General features: G+C 46.4%; 1 protein-coding gene across 1 annotated transcript; it reads left to right on the forward strand.

Annotated features, from left to right (window-relative positions):
• The first annotated feature begins 598 nt into the window (after positions 1-598).
• On the forward strand, positions 599-19,279 carry SINHCAF (SIN3-HDAC complex associated factor). The gene is made up of 6 exons (XM_086750197.1): positions 599-632; positions 10,985-11,132; positions 13,198-13,297; positions 14,295-14,421; positions 15,821-15,971; positions 16,818-19,279. The coding sequence occupies exons 2-6, from the start codon at positions 11,005-11,007 to the stop codon at positions 16,978-16,980; spliced, it is 669 nt and encodes a 222-aa protein (XP_086606323.1). The 5' UTR covers positions 599-632; positions 10,985-11,004; the 3' UTR covers positions 16,981-19,279.
• The last annotated feature ends 1,360 nt before the right edge of the window (positions 19,280-20,639 follow it).

Below are 20,639 nucleotides of genomic sequence, written 5' to 3' on the forward strand. Positions count from 1 at the left end.
ACAAACAAACAAACAAAAACTAAAACCCCAAACAGCCCGTTTCCCTCTTACTCCCGGGGGCCGCGACCCCCCGCCCCCGGGCGCGCTGAGGTTTTAGCGCCGGTGCCTCGGGTGCAAAGGCAGCCGCGCTCCGCAGGGAGCTGCCGCTGGCGTTAAAAACGGCGGGGACGCGCAGGTTGCGCCGCGCTCAGAGCGGCGGTGCCCGCGCGCTCGGCTTCGTCCGTTTGGTTTTGCTTCGTTCCGGGGGGCGGGAGGCGAGCGGACAGGCCGCGCCGTTGGGAAGGCAGGTGCCCGGGCCGGCCCCGCCCACAGCCGGCAGAGAGCGGTCACCGTCGTCACAATGGGCAACACCCCCCCCCCCCCAGGCTTCCCACGCGGCCTTTCTCCCTTAAAAGGACAATGGCGCGCGCAAAGCGAGAGGGCTTGATTGAGGAGAATGGGGGCCGTGGGAACGGCGCATGCGCAGAGCGGGCGGGCGCCGGGGGGGGGAGGAGCGATAGGCGGAGTGGAGGGGCGGGGGTTCGCGGGCTCTCGCGCCCGCCCGCCGGCGCTGGCCGGTAGAGCACGGGGAGAGGCGGGGAGCGCGCGAGCGGCGGGCGCACCGCACGTTTGTTGGTGGGCGCCGTGCGGCGGTGAGTGGCTTCTCCTTCTGTCTGCTGTGGGGGGGGGAAAGTAACAGCCGAGAGGGAACGGGAGGCTTAAACCGGGGGATTGCTTCTTTTCGGTTTCTTTTTTTTTTGTGTCTGTGTGTGTCTGTGTGGTGTTGGGTTTTTTGTTTGGTTGGGGTTGTTTTTGTTGTTGGTTTTTTTTTGTTTGTTTGTTTGTTTGTTTTCCCCCCATCGGTCGGTGGTTTCTGTTGAACGCGAGTTAACGCTGGAGCCTGTGTCCGGCTCTGCCGCCGCGAAAAGACTTTGCCGCCTGCAACAGTTTGACACGCGTGGCTCCCCTGCGCCGCATCTCTTCCCCCCCCCCCCCCCCCCCCCCATCTTCTTCAGTTGGTGAAGTTTAAAGGAGGTGCTGGAGGGGATAAACGCCTCCCGCCTTGTGGCAGACCCATCCGTAGAACTCCGACCCCCCCCCCCCCCCCCCAAAAAGTGAAATTAAAGCCCCTAATCTCACGGAGGAAGCGCTGCCAGGTTTCCCGGTGACTAAACTCCCCAAAGCGGTGGTGAGGGGGGTGCCACGCTGCACCGTCCCGGGCTGCCCTGCCCAATTTCCCCACGCCGGTCCGGCCCGGGCCCCTGCCCCTCGCTGATTGCGGGGCGGGTGGCGCAGGTGCGGCCCCGCACCGCACACCTGTAGCGCCGGCGCGGACACGTTGGTGCCGGCGGAGGGGACCCACCCGGGGGGCTGCGCGGGAGGAGAGAGGGGGGCCGTTGTTTTTATTTTGAGTTACAACTGGTGTTTGCGGAGGGGCCGGGATCCGTGCGCGCCCGAAGACGGGAGAAACGTGTAGCTGCGTGGGCTGGCGTGGCACGTGCTGCCGGTCGCAACGGGTCGCGGCGTGGGGCCTGGGTCGTCCCCGCCACCGGCCGCGTTGCTGGCGATGGCGTCCGGCCGTTCCGGCGGCGCAGCGCGAGTGAAAGCCGCTCCGGTGCCGGCACCGACAAGCTCGGGCTGCCGGTTTGCGCGGGGGGGAGTGCGGGTTGCGCGGCGTGGCGTGCCCCCGGCGCGGCACGTAGGCAGCGACCGGCTGCAGGGAAAACAAAGGACTCGCGTGTGCTGCGGGCGCTCGTCCGAGCGCGGCGGGGGGGGGGGGGGGGGGGGCTCAGCCCCAGGGAGGCTGGGGGGGGTTAGTATCCGGGGGGTCAAACTTGTCTGGCGGGGGACGGTGTTTTTTCGCGGCTGGCTGCCGGTTTTTGGAGGACTTTGGCGGGGTGGTGAAACTTTGGATGCACGCACGCTGCGCTGGGTACCGCGCTGGGGTGCAGGGGCGGGCTGGGGGGGAGCCTCGCCGGTCGCCCCCGGGCTGTCCGCAGGGTCGAGGGTCTCGGAGTGGGTTTGGGGGTGGGGGGGAAGGTCCTCGTCGCCCCCGCCGCGTCGTGCCCGCGTTGCCGGGAGGTCTGCGACGGCTCTTTGAAGTGCAAACTGTTGCCATGTTTGAATTACGTCAGGGCCGAGCCATGAGGAGCCCGCGCGGGGCGGCGGGGGAACGGGATGGGACCGGACCGGGGCTGGGGGTGGGGTGGGGGGAAGCGGTCCCCCTGCCGAGGCAGGGGTCGGGATGCCCGGCGGGGGCTACCGCGGCTCGACCCCCGCTTCCCGCCGCTTTACCTCCCCCTCCCCGCACCGGATGGGGCGGTTGCACCGAGACCGCGTGGTGGGGCGGTGTTTGCAGCGCGGGGGCCGCCTCGCAGCGCCCACCCCCGCGCTGGGGGCTTTCCCTCTGCCTTCCTCTGCTGTTTTAATTTACTTAAAAAAAAAAAAATAAAATTATTCGCCTTTCGGCAAGTTGAACGCTTGGCAGACCCGGAGAGGGAGGCGGGACCGCCCGCGTGTGAGCTCCCGCGGCTCCACCTGACCGGCGGGGCCGCCCGCGAAAGTAGGTCGTCCTCCCCGGGCGGGGGGCGTCGCGGGGGGGAGGGGGGGTCTTTGTTCCCGGCGCCTCCGCCCGCCGCGGCCCCCAGCCAGCCTGCCGCCGCCGGCGGTCACGGGACCCCCGCCGTGCCCCCGCCCGGCCCTCGCCACGCGGTGCTCGGCGGAAAGCGGCCGCCGCCGCCGCCTCCTGCACGGCGCCCGGTGCGGAGGCTGCGGGAGCAGCGCGGCCGGACTCTGCCTTTTCGGGCATCTTTTAGCACTATGACTTCATTATGTTTTTTTTTTTTTTTAAAAAAAAATCTTGCAGTTTTGCAGCAGGGAAACGCTCCCCGTCGCGCTCTCCCTTTCATGAGATAAAAGTTGCCGTCTCCTCTGTACCCCCATCTCCGGATGCCTGCAGCTGAAGGGATTTAAAGGGACCTGCCAAACCTGTTGTTCGCTGGGCTGCGGCGAGCGGGGCTGAATCCCACCTGCCCCCCGGCTTCCCTGGCGGGAACGGCCGCGGTGCATCCTACAGAGAGCCTTGTCCCCGTCAGCCTGCTGGCCGGCAGTCCTTCGGACCCAGATTATTCAGTAACCATTGCAATTGCAAGGGAAAAAAAAAAACAAACAGTTTGGAGCTGCGCCCCGGCACTGTGGTGGTGCAGGCATCTGGGGCAGGATGCTGCCCCTCAACCTGCTGCTGTGCGCCTGAGGCATGTGTCTGTTGGCTGGGCTGAGGGCAGGGTCCCTGCCACCCTCCCCTCTCCATGAGGAGAAAAGGCCCGGTGTCCTGAACTGAGCCCAGAACCTCGACAGCGTCACATTTGTGGTGGAGGCCGAGTAACATACTCGAGCAGAACTGGACTGTAATGCTCTCCTTTTCATTTTGAATATTTATTTGGTGTGGGTTGAAGGTGGTAGGTTGACAGCCATTGAGACATCTTTTACAAGGCAGGCTAGGAGGGTGATGGTTCCCCAGCAAACCCCTTTACTACCGTGTTCTTGCTTCCAAAGGTGAGACTGTTTCTCTCTGCCGTGTGCAGGGCGTGTGCTCTGGAAACCCCCTTCTCCCCAGTCTGCACGTAGCCAGATTCACTGTGTAGTTTACAGCTTTTTTTTTTTTTAAAAAAAAAAAAAAAAAGGGGAAAGATTGCATGAACCCTGCAGCGTAGGGGCAGACAGTGAACTGGAGGCCTTTCTGCTGACACCAGTGGACACTGAACTCCTTTTGACAGCCAGGTAAATTCCAGTTTTCTTAGGATCTGTGGTCCGTGTTAGAGAATGAGCAAGTAACATTTCAGACACACCCACAGGCATGCAGCATCCAGCTCCCACTGAAAGCAGGTGGGATTGAGTGCCAGAGCCTCTGGGAAAAATTCCTCCTTGCTTCTCTCCCAACCCAGAGATTCTGAAAGAGGAGCTAATTGCCTGCATCTGCAGTCTTTCCTTTAAAAAGAAAATGTCTTAGTAGAAGATGATGTTAAAAGAACTGATAAATTCACACAGGTTAAAAATATGTAACATTAAAACTGTGACAGTTTGTCTTACTCATGCTGAAAAGCTCTTTCTGTGTCACCAGACTCTGCTTTGCATTGATTTTTAACACCTGATGCTTTGCACTTCTTTCGTAACACGATGATCGACATGTACAGTCCTACGTGACAACCAGCTTCTCCTTCAGACTTGCACCCCTTGTAGCACTTGCTGTTTAACAGAAAGAAGCAGCTAGTGAGCTGGGGCTTGAAAACTGAGGGGTTAAGCAGAATGCATGGGTGGGACTCCATTTCATGACTCAAACCTTTGCATTTCTGCAGAACGTGCTCAGTCCAAAGTCCAAGCGAAATGACCAGTAACACTACCCAAACAAACCCAAAATATAAACTGAACAAACAAACAAACAAAAAAAAAAAAGCAAAGAACCACAAAGAACAAAACTCCTCAGTGTCTCATGATCTCAAGTGTCTGTGATGATTTTTCAGTAGCAAGTTGTTACAAACAGCATCGTAACAGCTGCAGTGACTGTACTTGGGTAAGCATCACAAACCGAACTCTAGCACTTGCTTGAGAACATCCCAGGCTTTCCTTGCAGGGCTCCTGATCAGGCGGAGTGTGGTGTTAGTTATGCAACAGGAGTTTCGGGGAGGAAGTCCTCTTTCAAGATGAAATGTCTGCAGGTGGGACAGGTTTGGGATTTTTTTTTTTTTTTTTTTCCTTATGCAAATCTTACTGATTACTGTTTTCATGCTTTGGCCTATCCCTGCTGGAGCGCTAACCGCATGGCAGTTTAGAGGAACACCCAAGTGGCTTAGCCTTTCACTTCTGCCTAAATAGGTTAGGTACTTATTTCCCGCTGAAGATCAGCAGGTAAGTAGGCTCCTTGAATGCTTCTGAACACTTCACCCTGAAGAGCTTGTGGCCCGGCCAGGATGCTGTGGAGGCTCAAACATAGGAAGGACATGTCCAGTTTGATTTTTTTGATACGTGCCTGGTAGTTGCTGCCAGTTGCATCTGGTGTGCTAAGATTTCACTGCAGCCCTGAGTGTGTAACAGTAGCTGCAGATGACTACCAGCAAGAGAGAGTTACTTATTTTGGCAGAGGAAAGATTCCTGAAGATGTATTTTTGACCTTTTACTAGTTTTGCTAAGCTCATCAAGTGAAAACTCCACAGGATGCTGTTTCGCTCAGATGTGTCTGGGCTGTAGTGGCCAAACGCAACTTTCCTCTGAGTAAAGTTGTTTTGGGTGGAGAGGAAGGGAAGTGGAAGGAAAATCTGAGGATACAGGGGACCAGAAGAGTGTACAGTGCATGCAAGTCTAAGATTTTGGTTGTTGGAAATGAGTCACTCTGTTCTGAGCTGTAAGGACAAATGACAGTGTAAAAAATGTTTTTTGCGAATACTGAATTTGCATTTTCAGGCAACTCCAGTTAGCTTGGTCTTTTACTTCCTTGGAGCATTCTGGCTTTGGACGTGTTAAAATACAGTTTTCTGGGCTCCAATTTTAACTTTTATTCCAAAGTTTCTTTTTGCAGCATGTAAACTCAGGGGGGAGGTATGTTTACATTCAGTCTCTGATACACATCAGCTCTTCTGTTGATGTACAGTTGATTTTCGGTAGAGGTATTGCAGTTTATTTCAGCAGAGGGACAGGCGCAAGAATTTATTAGTGAGACAAGCAACTCTGCTTCTGGCGCCGTAGACACCTCTGGAAGCATTTTTCATGTGTGTGCATGTGCCTGGGTGTATGCACTTGCAGATGTAAAGGCCAGAGCATGTATATTCTTTCCATATTAAGGCATCTGTTTCTTTTCCTTTAAAAGAAAAAAAAAAGTACCATTTTGGCTATGTTTCTTAGTTCCAATGAAATGCTGTAGAGATGAGCATTGGGAGATTTTTACTGACAGGAACCGGCTGCATCAACGTGTGTAGGCTAGATCGTATTTTTCTGTAGCCCAACTTCAGGGAGGCTGTGCCAGGGGTGTTTTGTACACAGCAGAGGAAATAAAATTATTTGCAGGGGTTCTCCTCCTCTCTGGCAATGTACTGGCAGTTCTGGGTTGCACAAAGGGTTGAGTGCTCCAGGTCAGAGTGGGTAGGTAGGAAGAGAGGAAGGTATTGAGTAGTTGGACTGGCATCCCTTTGCTCTCCCGTAACCCCAGGGAATGTTTCTCTTTCAGCTTTGCAAGAAGCAGGTGAGCATGTTGCTTCCGACTGGCCTGATAATTGTGTTACAAAGGGAGACGTGCCTGCCTTCTAGGAATTCCTTCCTTTCTATTATAAAAGGTTTTCATTCTTCTTGGGTGATCAGAAAGAATGCAGGAGGAATCTGGAAAAGCAAATGAAAGTGGCTCAGGTTTTCTCATTTTAAAATCTAAAAGAGTTTAGAAGTTCTTCCCTAATGTGAAAACTTAATGAGCATCTGAAGCAATACCTCCTTTTAATTTAGATCATCAAATTAAATTTTGCAAAGAAAACTAAGCACCAAATTCTAGTCCTGACAGGTAACAAAAGCATGAAACAATTTTCACACATGTATGATGCATGCTGCTTTGTACCAGCCTTTCACAAATGTAATAAGCGGGAGCAGGTTTGGTTTTTTATTCCCCACCTACTTTACTGTTCTTTGCTTGACTCCAAATTTTTTTTTTTTTTTTTACAAGACCAGTCTATATTTTTGATGCTGCTTTTCCAAAAGCGAGAAGGCAGAGGGATAAAGATAACTTGTTCCTGCAGTCCTTTCTGAGTCCATTCAGGACACTAAAGCAGTTGTTTAAAGCAGAACTCAAGGGAATAGTGACTTCTCCTTTTGCAGGGAAACCAGGGAGGAAGACCACCGCTTTTCCTCTGATTTGGGGGAATACTGCTCCCTTACTAGTGCAGGTAAATCCCCATTTCTGCAGAATGACACACATACTCCACTAGGATTTCTGGCTCTTTGCTGGTGAGCTATCCCTCTCGCTTGTATGCAACTGCTGATTTAAAAGACACTGTATATTTCAATAACATGCTTAAACTTGGCAAAATTATCTTGTGTAATGCTTTTTAACTTCTGTGGAGCTACATTCCATGTACTTGCCATCTTTTTATCTGTCCCAAATTTCACGTGGTTAAACTTCCACAGCTAAGATTCAGGTGTTATGGTAGCTGGCAGTCTGACTCTCTAGTTCTAATTTGAGATCTAAATTGCAAGGCTTTCAAGTTAAACCTTTTAAAGGGCCCAGTCATATGTACTTCTAAGTACACTTAAGTCTACAGAAATGTAGTGTGAACCCATCACTAGACACGCAATTATGGTTTAGAATGGAAGTTGAGACAGAGAGCTTTCAAGTTTAGCAGCGCTGATAAGTACTTCTAGACTCAGATGCTTCTACGTTAGTTATTAAGCTCTCCAGCTGACAGAATATTTAGTGTATAATGGTCAAATGGCAACTGTTTGGGATTAAATGTGTAACTGGGCTGACGCCTTCCATTTATAACTGTACGTCGATCCAGTTGTCAGAGAAATCTGTTTTACTTGTGGTTTTGCTACTAGCTCTTCCCCATTCAGGCATGATATATGGTAATACCGTTGCTGACCATTCATCAAGTGGGAAACAGATGGCACTAGTTTCCCTTCTATTGAAAGATTGTGTTGAAAGGCTGCTTCTGTGAGAATGGCAGCAACAATGCAAAACAAAATATTTTCAGAATATATATATGTGATGCCAGCCTTTGCCAGAACATTAATTGTAAAACATGCATCTCTTTCTACTGTGGTATAAATACCAGCTGGTGACAGAGATCATCTCATCAGCATCTGGATTTCTGGGAGAAACTGGGCTAGAAAGTAAATCAGATTGTTGAGATCAGTTCTTTGTCTTGCCCAGTAACAGTAAAGATGTTCTTGCTGCTTAAGTTCTGTGTCTGCAGTTAGCCTTTGACTTTCTAAAGAAAAGCACCAGACTGTGGACTTGAGGTAGTCAAGTGAAATCTAAAATCACTGTTTGGTAGCTGGAAATTCCTGGGTGAACATGCTGTTGGATCTCCAGAGACTTGTTAAACAGTGTCCTCAAGAGACTGTCTCTTGAAGAAACAAGATAGATACATACTCTGAGTGTTTGCCTAGACACTGTTGTTTATTTGTCTTGACAGTTCTGGGATATTAACCTGATTTGGCTGTGCTTTCAAGTTCATTTGCTAAGTGTCCTTGAAAACATACCTAGGCAGAAGCAGAGAGTAGTTCTGAGTCTAACCATCCCTCAGCAAACTCATTCAGCAGGTCATTAGTTGGATACCTTCTTTTACTTAGTACAGCTGCTCCTGGCCTTCAGGCCAATGCTGTGCTAATAGAGAGAGCAAGAAGTCTGGCAGCACTTGGGGTGACCTTGCTGGATATTTGCACAAATCATCCTTGTGAGAACCCAGCCTTAGGTGAACTCCTTGTGCTGCAGCTGTGCACAAAGAAACAAATACAGCACTTCAAGCCTGTGGTAGACAGCATGAGTTGGGACAGGAGGGAAGGAAAGACCTGTCCCCTCCATCTCTCTCTTCAACTTACTGTCAACTGGCTCTGCAAGGGATTTGGTCAAGATAAGTTTTTTTTGAGAGTTGACTTGTGTCTCCCTACATGTTTGTGCCGTAGTAATTGCAAGGAGACACAACCTCAGTGGGCACCAAGTGGTCCTGTATATAACATGCTAGACTGAAATGTAAACATGTACGCTTTCAGCTGGATATGCGTTCCTTAATGGATTGCGTGTTAAGTATATGAACCAACAATATTAGAAACAATTTTTCCCTTTTTTGTTTTGTTCTGAGGAGCCTGAGAACCTTGTGCAGAACCTCACGTGTTTATTTTGCAGTGGTGCCATGCTCTGATCTCCCCCTCTGGAGTGGGGGGATATATTTCTACCTCTTTGTGGAGGGCTGTAGCTAGACCTGGGTGGTCCACTAGCTTTTGCTGTGGTCCTGCCAAAATGTATGGGATCTTTTTTTTTTTTTTTTTTTCCCTCGTATGCATCTCTGTCAGCGAGGTAAGCACAATGCTAGGTATGGTCTTTTTGTGGAAGCATGTTTTCGACCTCACCTGAACCTGCTTTGGAAATAATTTTATTGCTGTGTAATGATATGGCAAGTCTTGGTGCTGTAGACTGAAGATTTCAGATTAATTTTCTCTGTCTCTCTGGAGGATATTAGAAGTACAGCCCTTACTTTGCTGCAGGTGGAAGACTTGGAGACTGATCCCTCTGCTGCATACATTCACCAGTTACCCAAGTTGAGTTGCTGGGATTTGGCAGTCCGTGTGACTGAGAAGTGACTGGGAGCTCCCTCTTACAAACTTGCCACGAGTGATAGAGATGCTGCTCTCCTGAAAGTCCTGCCTGAGCTACTGGGTCTTCTGGTAGTATTTCTGGGGAGGAGAGGTAGTTTTCTGTTAGCTTCTACAAGAATATAATAACTTGGCCTTTTGTTAAGGAAAGGGGGAAATCTTGTGTTATTTGCATGGCTCCACCTAATTCTAATGTTTTAAAAGCAGAAGTTGTCAGCAGTGGGAACGTGTTCTCATGCAGCTTCCTGCAGCCTGTCCCCTCTCAGAGCAGTCAGTGTGTGTAAGCAGCAGAGGTGGCTGCTCTCTCCCTGCAGCAGGTGTTTGAGGCAAACCTTGTACCCTGGTCTGTTTAAAAGAGAATGTCTTGGAATGGTCCCCACCTGTGTTACGAGACAGAGGCTGTGGCCTGTGAGGACTTGCTGTGTGTCCAGGCCCAGCGCCAGGAAAGCACCAGCTTTGCTCAGTTGTTGGCTGGTTTTTATGAAGCGCTGTGGGAGCTCTCTTTGCTGTCACAGCTTCTCATGCCATGTCAGACTGTGCTTAACAGGAGTCTGCACCGGGGAGTAAACTGGGGCCTGGGGAGAACTGCTTTCGTGGTGGGGACATCATGTGTTGAAGGGGTCTTTGTCTTGGTGACTGCAGTAACCCACTAACTTTAAAAGTGTCTGCCTGGAAAACACCTCTGCTGCATGTTACCTGCTCTGATGGCAAATCCCAGACCAGGTCTGCTGAAAAGGCTAGGCAGACCTCTAAGAGCAGTATGGCTTCTGGCTTTCTGAGCTGGTGGTTAAGAAGCAACAACTTCCCTGTAAATGGAGTACCTCTTGCTCCGGCGTCATTGGCGGTGGCTGGGATGTGTGGTAGGTGCATGCTGAAATGCGCCTCAGGGTCCTGCTCCCTGGGCCCTTTTCTAGCTGGGTTTCCTTCCCATGGAAATTGGGGCAGGGAAGGTGGGAGGGCGAGAACTGAGCCTGTACTGACACGGAGCTGGGATGTGTCTGGGATGCTCACCCAGGCCTGCGAATCAAGCGTTCCTGAGTCCTGCAGTGCAGACGTTGCCATTGAGGGCTGGGTGGGACTCCACCCTGCTGTTTTTAGAGCGGCTTTTCAGGTATGTCTGCCCTACAGCCTAGAGGTATGACTGCAGCTCATTTACAATGACTCCTACTCACTTTCAACAAAGTTTGGCAGGGATGTTTCCAACAAACACCAGCGGTGATGACGAGGTGGTCCCAGTGACCTGTGGTTCAGCTGCCGACCCAGAGGCTGGGGCAGGTTCACACCGCCGGTCCTGCAGCCTGTTTTGCCACATGCATAGGGCTTTTGTTAGCCGAGTCAGCTGCATTCACACCTCTGGGTTGTGCTGTTGTAGATAACGCCTTTAGCGTAGAGTTATGCAGTAAATGAGTGCTTGTCATGAGTCCTGGTGGGTATTGCTTAATACTCCAGCTGTTAATTATTTTTTTTTTTTTTAATAAGAAAGTGTATTCTAGGTGCATCTGCTCTTCAGGGGCAGTACAGGATAGAGCTATGGCCTAATCTAGCAGTTTCTCATCGTGAATTATAATTTACTTTTGGTTTACCTAGTGAATTGCCCAGGTTTTTCTTTCAGTATCTAACAGTGATAAGTAACACCAGTTCCTGTTTGTTCTCACAGGCTACAGCTGGGAGGAAAAGATGTTTGGCTTTCACAAACCGAAGATGTATCGGAGTATAGAGGGCTGCTGTATTTGCAGAGCTAAGTCTTCCAGTTCTCGTTTCACTGACAGCAAACGTTACGAAAAGGATTTCCAGAATTGTTTTGGGTAAGATTCTTTCTTCAGTCAACACTGTGGTGAGTCGTGGTGCTGCTCTCCGAGCCACGAACCTGACATGCTGTCCTTCTTGCTCTGAGAGACTGAAAGATTAGGTTAGCAGAGGTGGGTGGTGATTTAAGGCTGGCTTCAGCTTCCCCACAACTTTCCTGGCCAGGCCAGGATCCTCTGCTGCTGTGTGTGGTACCATTTAGTTGTCAGTCTGTTGTTGCCAATGGAGAGCTGCTGTAGTGACTAACAGTGAAGGGTCAGGCTTGTGCTTCCTCCACCTCACAGGGAGGAGGATCACAGGGATTTAGACCCCTCTCAGGCCGTGCTTTTATGCACTTGGTCCTTAGAGGTGTAAATTCCCACACAAGATGGAAAACAGCACAGGTCTATGGAGGTTTTCTGTGGCTCTGAACCTTCAAGAATGTGAAATAAAACTTGATGAGTAAATACTTAGCAGTTCCAGCAGGGTTTATGCACAGTACCTTGTTTCAGGTATTGGTGCCTTTGCTCAAATAGGGCATATCAAGATGTTATTAAAACTTCTTATTGGAAACCCATTCTGATGAAAAGTGAGCATCAAGTAATCAGCTTTCCGATTAGATAATGTTACACATAATGTTACTTGAAAACATCGGTAAGCAAAATGATAAATACTAGTCATTTCTTGTACCAGCTACTGTGGCCTCTTTAACTTTTTTTGAAATACTTTCTAAGAATTTTGTAATTCTGTCTAAATTTGTGCCACTGAATTGTCAGCAAAGCAAATTCTTCTGCGATAGCTTGTAATTATTTCTTACTTTATTTTGTATTTTTTTTTCTGAGGCAATAACAATTTCTCCTGTTCGTGCTGTAGTTTTCCATGAAATTTTTTCCCCATAGAAAAAAGTCTGTGTTGTTCATATATATCTTCTGCTTTTTCTTTCTAGTCTTGTTGCATTACCTCTCATCAAAATCTTAGCCCCAAGTGGGACTTTCATGCATGGTGTTAAAAACTATATATACATAAAACTCATCTCCAGTGCTTAACCTTATATGTGTAGATCTTTGCAATCTTTTGAAATCTTTCCCTCCCTTTTTCTAGAAACACTCCTTTCATGTACAACTTTATAGTGCTTTGTATTTACCATAAATTTTTGTACATAAATCTGGTGCTAACAGTTTTCCTTGTCATATTTCTTGGCTACTGTCCTTGGCAGTGGAAAGACTGTGTGAAGGCTCGTTAGCTTTTTTTAAGCTACAGTAAAGAAGCTTGCAGTATACCAGGGCCTTTGGTCTTGTGCTATCTGAAATATGTTTGTTAAGGTAAAAATGCAGTCTTAACCCTGAGCAAATAATGGCTTATCTGAGCCTGCCCTGTTCATCTATAAATGCTTCCAAGTCTTCCTGTTTTAAATAACTGAAAAATTCTGCAGTGTATCCCCTTTATATTTCTTTTAGCATGGATTAGCAGTAGAGATTACTTCTGAAAAAAAAAACTCGTTAAAGGGAGCAAGTATTGCTGTCATTCCAGTGACTGCTGTTTCTGAAACCTTATCCTACGCTTATGCAGGAGTGGGTTAGGTGGTATTTGTTACTCATCCTGGAAGCTCTGTGAGAAAGTTAAGAGCTGAATAAGCTTTTGTTGGATCTCTGAGGTCTGTTCCCTGTTCTTTAATGTACATTAAAGGAATATGATTATTCTTACTCCCTCTCTCTCCAAACAAACCAGCCAACCCACTGGATCTGTGTGTTGGTTGTTTTTGTTTGTTTGTTGGGGGGGGGGGGGCTGAGGTGATGGTGTTTGGTGGGTGTTTTGGGGTTTTTTTTAGAAAAACAAAAGACAACTGAAAGTGATGGGACTATTGTTTTTAGTGCCCCTCTGGAGGCAGATTACAACACCTTTTATTTCTCTATGGCAGAGTGCTTTCTGGAAGTGAGACCTGGTCTTTAAATGGCAGTGTTCAAGCACCCCAGATGAAATTGTAATGTCTGAAAACCAACTTGCTTTTTCATCAGTTTTTATGCTTCTTGTTGTCAAGGGGGAGGTGCTATCAAGTGATTTTTGCTTTGTTTTTCTTTTTACCAGGCTCCATGAGGCCCGCTCAGGAGATATTTGCAATGCCTGTGTCCTTTTGGTGAAGAGATGGAAAAAACTGCCAGCAGGATCCAAAAAAAACTGGAATCACGTTAGTCCATTATGTATTTCTCCTGCACCCCAAAACTAACTCGTCTTCTGCCTTAGTCCGTCCTGCTAGAGAGAGGAGGTTCTGGCAAGGGTTTGGGATTTGCTGTGTCCGCCACACTATCCCTTCCATCTACACCCAGTATCTCTAAATCCTTCCTGGAGCATTTCCTGTTACATGGCTTTTATCTGTCTTCGTTTGGCTTACATGCAAATGATGGTTGTGCAAGCCCGGGATGGAGTCACAGACTAACCTACCTTGTAATTCCTTGTTTTCACAAGCTCGTAACTTTGTCCAAAAGGCTCTTATGACACTCAGAACATTTCAAATTTGGCCTCCATCCAAAATTGGTTGCTCTCTACTTCAGTTTTTTTTAAATAGTTTGAACAAGCAAGGTGACTTGCTCAAGCAACACATAAATCAGTGTCGTTTAGTCAGGTAATTACAATGACTAATATCTTGCAGCTATTGCCACTCGTATATTCTGTTTTGATACATCTAATTAATTTTGGGCCTAGGGCTGGGAAGATGATCAGGATTTTTGTGTATGTTATAATCTTTATTCAGGAAGCCTTGATGGTAATGGGAGCCAGAACTATGGTTATTACTACCAGTAACTTTATTCAGAAGTTAAATTGGTTTTATTTATTTATTTATTTATTTATTTATTTATTTTTAAATGCAGGGCAAATGCTTGGCAGACACTCTTAATAGAACCTGTATTGGTGTAAACAACTGTTGTCTGCTAAACTGAATTTGACAAAAATAGGAAGAAGGCAAAAGTTGAACTGAATGTGCTTTTTAAATTAGTTTGATGCTTCTTCCTACAGACTCAGCCTCTTAAAAGCCAGATTGAAATGACATGTAGGAGTGTCAGCGCACAGAACTGCCTTGGTTTAACGAAATTGATTTTGAACACCTTCAGCGAAGTCAGTACCTTGACTGGGGTGGTATCTGAGCATGATGCAGAAGTATTATGCATACATTTTCTGCTTTTTAGGTGGTAGATGCCAGGGCTGGACCCAGTCTTAAAACAACATTGAAACCAAAGAAAATGAAAACTCTGTCTGGAAGCAGGATAAAGAGCAATCAAATCAGCAAACTGCAAAAGGAATTCAAGCGGCACAGTAAGTAGATTCAAAGAGATTTTGGCAACAAACTTTGGCCTCCCCTAACATAGCTTACTGTTAACTGGCCAAGCTGAATCACCATCTAGATCCAATTGTGCACTGACACATTTGGGCACTCCCTTTTCTCACAGCCTCTCATTCTCCAAGGGCTTGGGAAGGAGATGGAGTGAGGAGGAAGAGCTTGTGTGCAGGGTGGGCTGCAAGGCAGAGGTGGGGAAGTGGGAAGCCTGGCTTGAAAGTGTAGGCAGTTGTTCCACACTTAAATGACATGTCTCTAGAAAGAACTTCCTGGGCAAGAACCTCATTGAAACTGAAGCTGGAAGATGTTTCCCTGAGCTCTCACTAATGCACTATAGCCATTTTCAGCTGTTTTCTCAAGAAGCACTATCCTGTTGATAGCGCTATCGGCCTTTTTTTTCATACATGTTTTCAATGTAGGTTTTCTACTCAGCCTAGATTTTTTTTTTTGCCCCTTTAAATTCATAAATGCACTAAATACATGTTTCCTCTATACAGTTTCCTTACACCTTCTTCTGCCAGTCTCAATGATTTCTTTCCATTAGCACTTAGACTCTTCAAATAGATTTGGATTCATAGCTTTCCAACAAAGCCATCTGGCAGTTACGCTCTAAGTATATGTAGGTAGTTTAGGTTTTTCCTCTAAGGCAAACTTCCCAGCTTCTTAACTGTTGCTGACTTGTTCTTCTTTCTCTTGCAATTATCCTACCTGACCTGAGGGAGAAGCTCTCCAAAGAATCAATAAAGGCCCTGACCCAAAGAGCTTGTAGGTCCTCATTCAACATGCTATAGTTAATCTTTATTTATTGTGTTACTGTAGGTGCTAGAAATTATAGCTGATGCATAGGCTAGTAGGCCCTCTGTTTAGGTGTGCTGCTTCTGCACTGAGTCTGTAATTCATAGTCCCAATCCAGCAAAAGCTCAATACTACCTAACCCCTTGCACTAATCACAAGAGCAGCTTTGCAAGACTTTAACTGAATGGGGAAGAAAGGAGATTTACAGTGAGAGAGAAAGTACTGGGTCTGAAGCGCAGATCCCCATTGTCTTCAAGGATCTTCCAGCGATTCCAGAGCAGGACTAGGATCTTGTCCAAAGCATGGCCTGCACAGGCTATGTTTGAGAGCTGGGAACTGAATCCTGATTGTGAATCTCTTTCCGGTACAAGGACCCCCTCCAGCTCTGAGGTCTATCTCCCAAATGCTGACAGATAGTTTTGGTGGGGGCAAGCGAAGAATGGGTTGCTGTTGTTGGATTTTTCTTGTTAATTAAAAGTCTGTCTCTGTGTTCCCGATCTGCATGTGACCTTTTATAAATCAGGAAGAGGATAAGTCGTTGGATACATGTCCTGATTCTTGCATTTACTCTTTTCCCTACAGATTCCGATGCCCACAGCACCACTTCAAGTGCCTCCCCAGCTCAGTCACCATGTTACAGTAACCAGTCTGACGATGGCTCTGACACAGAGATGAGTGCTGGGTCCAGCAGAACACCAGTTTTCTCCTTTTTAGATCTCACATATTGGAAAAGGTAAAAAGCAACAGAACGTGTACTCTGTGCAGACAGCAATTCACTTCATGTACACACTTGATTCTGCAGGAATTTGCTGCTGCTGAACTTGATTTATTTTAAGGATATCATTTAAATCGGAGTATTATACAATATCTGTCTGTCTTTGGAAAGAAATGCCATGTGTTTTTCCCCTGTCTCCCTCTAGTTCCCTAAATACTAAGACCCTTGCTGGAAAATATTTTTATATTTCTGGGAGTAACAGATAATATTCCCCACAGTTATTGTCTTGTCTTGAAACGGTACTCTGTAGATGTGGTGGATTACCAAGTACAACAGTGCTCTCAGCTTGCCAGCAAAACATAGCATTTGATTTGGTCGACCTGTGATGATAGTCATTTAAAAAAAAAATTTGGAGTGGGAGGAAAACCACAAGATTTTCTCAGAGCCGACAGGCTTGTTAGCTTTTATTGCATGTTGTGACACAGTAATTCCTTGTTTAGCTAATTGCTCTCTTGAAATTGTTGTGACTTTGCTGCCTCCTCTCAAATAGTGTTTGCAAGTGCATTGTAGTCAAGGTTAGTTCAGCCCAGATAGCTGTGTATCTGAAACTCCTCTGCAAAGCAAAATGGGACACTTAGTTTTGTATGCACGTGATTCTGGGGTGTTTTCTTCTTTTTCTTATTTTCTGCAAGTGGTGGTGTGGATTTAGACACAGGCTTGTTTTCCCTTTCTGAGCAGCCTTTGGGTTCCTGTTCTCTGAGCTGGAGGGTCAGAAAGGTAGCATCTTGGGTCAAACCAATTTTTTGCGTTTCTGTATATTCTAAACACACAACTATCTGTCTCTCTCCATGCCATTTCTTCCAGGCAAAAGGTTTGCTGTGGAATTATTTACAAAGGTCGTTTTGGGGAAGTCCTCATAGACACTCATCTCTTCAAACCTTGCTGTAGCAATAAAAAGTCTGTCACTGAGAAGCCAGAACAAGAAGGACCACAATCTCCAGCAATCTCCACCCAAGAGGAGTGGTGACTTCCTTGAATAGCTGCAGAAGGTTATACAGATCCTCTTATTTTCTGGAAAAATACTAGAAACAGGACTGTTCACTTCGGACACCTGCTATGCTGCCAAAAGACTATTCCCTAGAACTGTTTTGGGTTTTACTGCTACAATTCCACAAACCCTGAAGTCAGTTTGTATCCTTTCAGAAAGACTGTACATAATATTTAAGATGCTATGGAACACTTAGCAAAGCTGAATGCTGCTGCAAGGTTGTCCCTCAAATCCTCCCCCACTCGTTTCACAAGTGAACTTGAGGATGGGGTTTTGTATATTAAAGTATATGTAGTTCATCTTTCTGTATTGAAAGAAGCAGTGGTGTAAGGCATTTTTTTTAAAGTTGGTTGGTAACCTCCTTTAAATCCCCAAGAAAATATTTCATTCTTAGACACGTATGAGTCAGTAAGATGAACTAATACATAGAAATGTTATAAGTCACCTCTCTAGTGATATAAATATATATTTTTTAAAGGTGTGGAGATTTCACCCTATACTACTGACGTAACAAAGACAAGTATTTCATCCCTCCTATGTGATACAGACTGGTAAACTGCAGACATCTATACAAGTGGTAGTTATCTGAGAAAGCCCCCAACATAAAATGCTTTGGAGAAGGGATGGGAAAGCTCTCCTCCTTAGCTAGGGAGGCAGATTTACCTAAGAATTGAACATAGCAGAATGGGAGGCTACTTTGTTTTAAGCCAGCAGCAGGCACCCTGGGCTTCATGTAGTAACTGACTGGTGATTAGAGATGGACCAAGAAAACATCTTGATGCCCAAGTGTAGATGGTGGCCAGAACTGAGTAACTGCTATCTGTTGGCCCAGTGCAGCTGAAATGTGACCGTAGACCAGACTTCCTGCTGCTTTTGTACCTGACACAGAACCAAACCCCTCACTAGCAAATTAAGCTCTGATCCAGGGACATAATCTGATTGCAGCCTGGCGTCTGGATTCACGATTGCCATTTTGGAACCCTTCCCCTGCAGTGCTTCTCTGGTTTTGAGTTTTGGTATTTTGTTTGTTTGTTTGTTTAAACAACCAGCAGATCAAGGCTTTTGTGAATGACTTGGCTGCAAATTATGAAAAGTTCTGTTAAGAGTGGTGCTGTACTGAATCAAGGCAGCTCTGTTTGCATATATGATCAAAAGATAGTACTTCTTACGTGGATTCCCAGACAAACTGGTGTGCAAACCATTGTGACACTCCTTCAAACTTCACTTTGCTGTTAAGGTGGAAGCAGCTTCCTGGAAGTGTGTGCTGCAGTTTTAGCTCCCAATAGCTTTATGTTCCTTTTATGAAGGTTTAACTCGTATAAGTTGGGAATTCTGCTTTGTTTGTTTCTGGTTTGGGGGGAGGGGGAATTTTCTTACTATTACTCTTTTGGGATGTTCTACAATGGATTGCTACAAGCTTTCCTCTTCATGAGAGTCATTGGCATAATACTGTGGTGGGCAGGGCTTAGGACTGCATTTCCATGTAATCTCATTTCCTGAAATGGAAATGGTTAGTAAATGAAAATATAGGTAGGGAAAGATACGCAGGTTTTAAGAGGAGCCTCTACCCTCAAAGCTTTTATTTTTCTTTCTTTTTTTTTTTTTAACCTCTCCTCCTGTTGGGTAAGCCAATCTCTGGAGAGAAAGAACGTCAGGGGAAACAGGGCTTTGACTTATCACAGCCTTACAGCTTAGAGCTTTCATTGGTCTCACTTTGCTTTTCCTAAACTCCCCGAGATTCTGAAGGGAGGACAAAGCTGCCTACCTTGCTTTTGTCTGCAACCAAACAATGATAGAATCATTTAGGTTGGAAAAGACCTGTAACATCAAGTCCAACCATAGATAAAATGGATACTGGCCTGTACAATGGCTTAACTAGGTTGGTCATGTCTAATAAGGGCTTGAGCAAGAGTCCTAGCTGTTTTTGCAGACACCTGCTTTTATTTGAATTTGTTTTCAGCATAAGTAATTCTGTACACCTAAGGCTGCAGTATTGGTGGTAGGATGTGCTCTGATATGGATCATCTCTTCTGTATTTATTTATTTATTGCTAGATTTCAACCGCCAGCTGCTTCCCCTACTCCCTCCCACCTCTTCCATTCCCAGTAGTAATGCAAAACGAACTGTATGTAGTCATGCACTTTGTATTAATGTATTAGAAATCTATGGAACCTGTTTTGTACTTTTATACTGTTCAGACACTTGTAATCCAAACTTTTTTTACTAGGTTAATGAATAAATTTAGACTTATTTAGAAAATAAACAGCTGTTTATTTCAGCTCTGTTCCATTAATTTTACTTAGTGTTTCAATCAGCCCAGGCAACCCATGTTTCTATTTAAACAAGACTTTAAGACTTTTTTGGGGGGGAAGGGGTGAGATAATTATCTTCCTATTTAATTTGGAAAGAAGAGCAGAGCAAGGGAGGGGGATTGTGTTTATTATGATAGACAGATGTCTCAGGGCAGAATCGCAGAGCTTTCCCTTGGCACTGTGTGTGTGTCAGGCATTCCTTCACTGGGAATGGGTGGTGCTGACATTCGGTGTTCCTGACGGGCTTGCTCTCTGTCTAGCTCACCAGCATTTAGCAAAGGCCAGCTGAAGAAATAGCATTAAATGATTGGTGCTGACAGCGTGTGGAAACATCTCTTTCCAGATCCAGTGGATTCAGTGGAAGAGACTAACGCTCCTCTACTGAAGCGGGAGCCTGGAGTGTTTCTTCCAACGACAGACAGGCGTAGTCAGCTGGATAAGCTCCAGCAGACTGGTGGGAGCAAGGTCTCTGGCGGGAGAAAGTAGTGAGTAACTGAGTTTAGAAGAAGATGAGGCTGTTCCCTGATAATGGGGAAAACATTGCAACCTTAAGCGTAATGGCTTGTTGTAAGAGAGTATTGTAGTGGAGACAGTGATTTATTCATGCTGATACGCTGGCTATTTTCTTGTACGTTGAACACAATGATATCCAGAGATTCATGTAGAAATCATTTCAGTGAAAACTCTGCATAGAGTGTAAGACCATGTTATTTTAGTACAGTAGCATCTATTTTGGACATATTTACATTATCTGCTGTACACATCTTGGTTCATTTAAAATGAAAAGCTGTATGTGAAGTCACTGAAGAAAAGCAGGTACACCAAAAGGTGGTTTAAAGCAGTATCCCACTCTTTGCAACTTCCACCCATTTTCAAATACGAATTCCTTTTCCTTCTCTCTTTTACACTGCTGCTGCATGCTGGTGACTACAGGTACTGTCTGGGTAACCTCTGGGTGCTGAGACCAGTATTGATGGGCAGAGCGTTTTTTTTTTTTTTTTTTTTGTGAGGCAGACAATGTAATGGAGGGCTACAGCTGTGGACAAGGAAGCTCCTGTGGGAACATTGGGACTCATCCTCTTCGGAGCAATCTGAAATGAATTCAGGAGGCAAAATCCTGGGTAAAACCCTCCTGTGCTTCACCTGAATCAGCTGTCACAGTTACAGCTGCTAAAATTACCTTACAGTGCAAGCATTATTATAAAGGTACTTATTACAAAGGGAAGCTCCTTCTAAAGGGTTCTTCTGGCACGTAATGTCATTTGTAGGTTGTCCAGATGGAGGGGTAAGAGCAGTCTGCTGCGTGTTCAGCAGACCTGGTCCTAT

Source organism: Chlamydotis macqueenii, chromosome 1 (genome assembly GCF_036417535.1).
Source record: "Chlamydotis macqueenii isolate bChlMac1 chromosome 1, bChlMac1.mat, whole genome shotgun sequence".
Classification (NCBI taxonomy): domain Eukaryota; kingdom Metazoa; phylum Chordata; class Aves; order Otidiformes; family Otididae; genus Chlamydotis; species Chlamydotis macqueenii.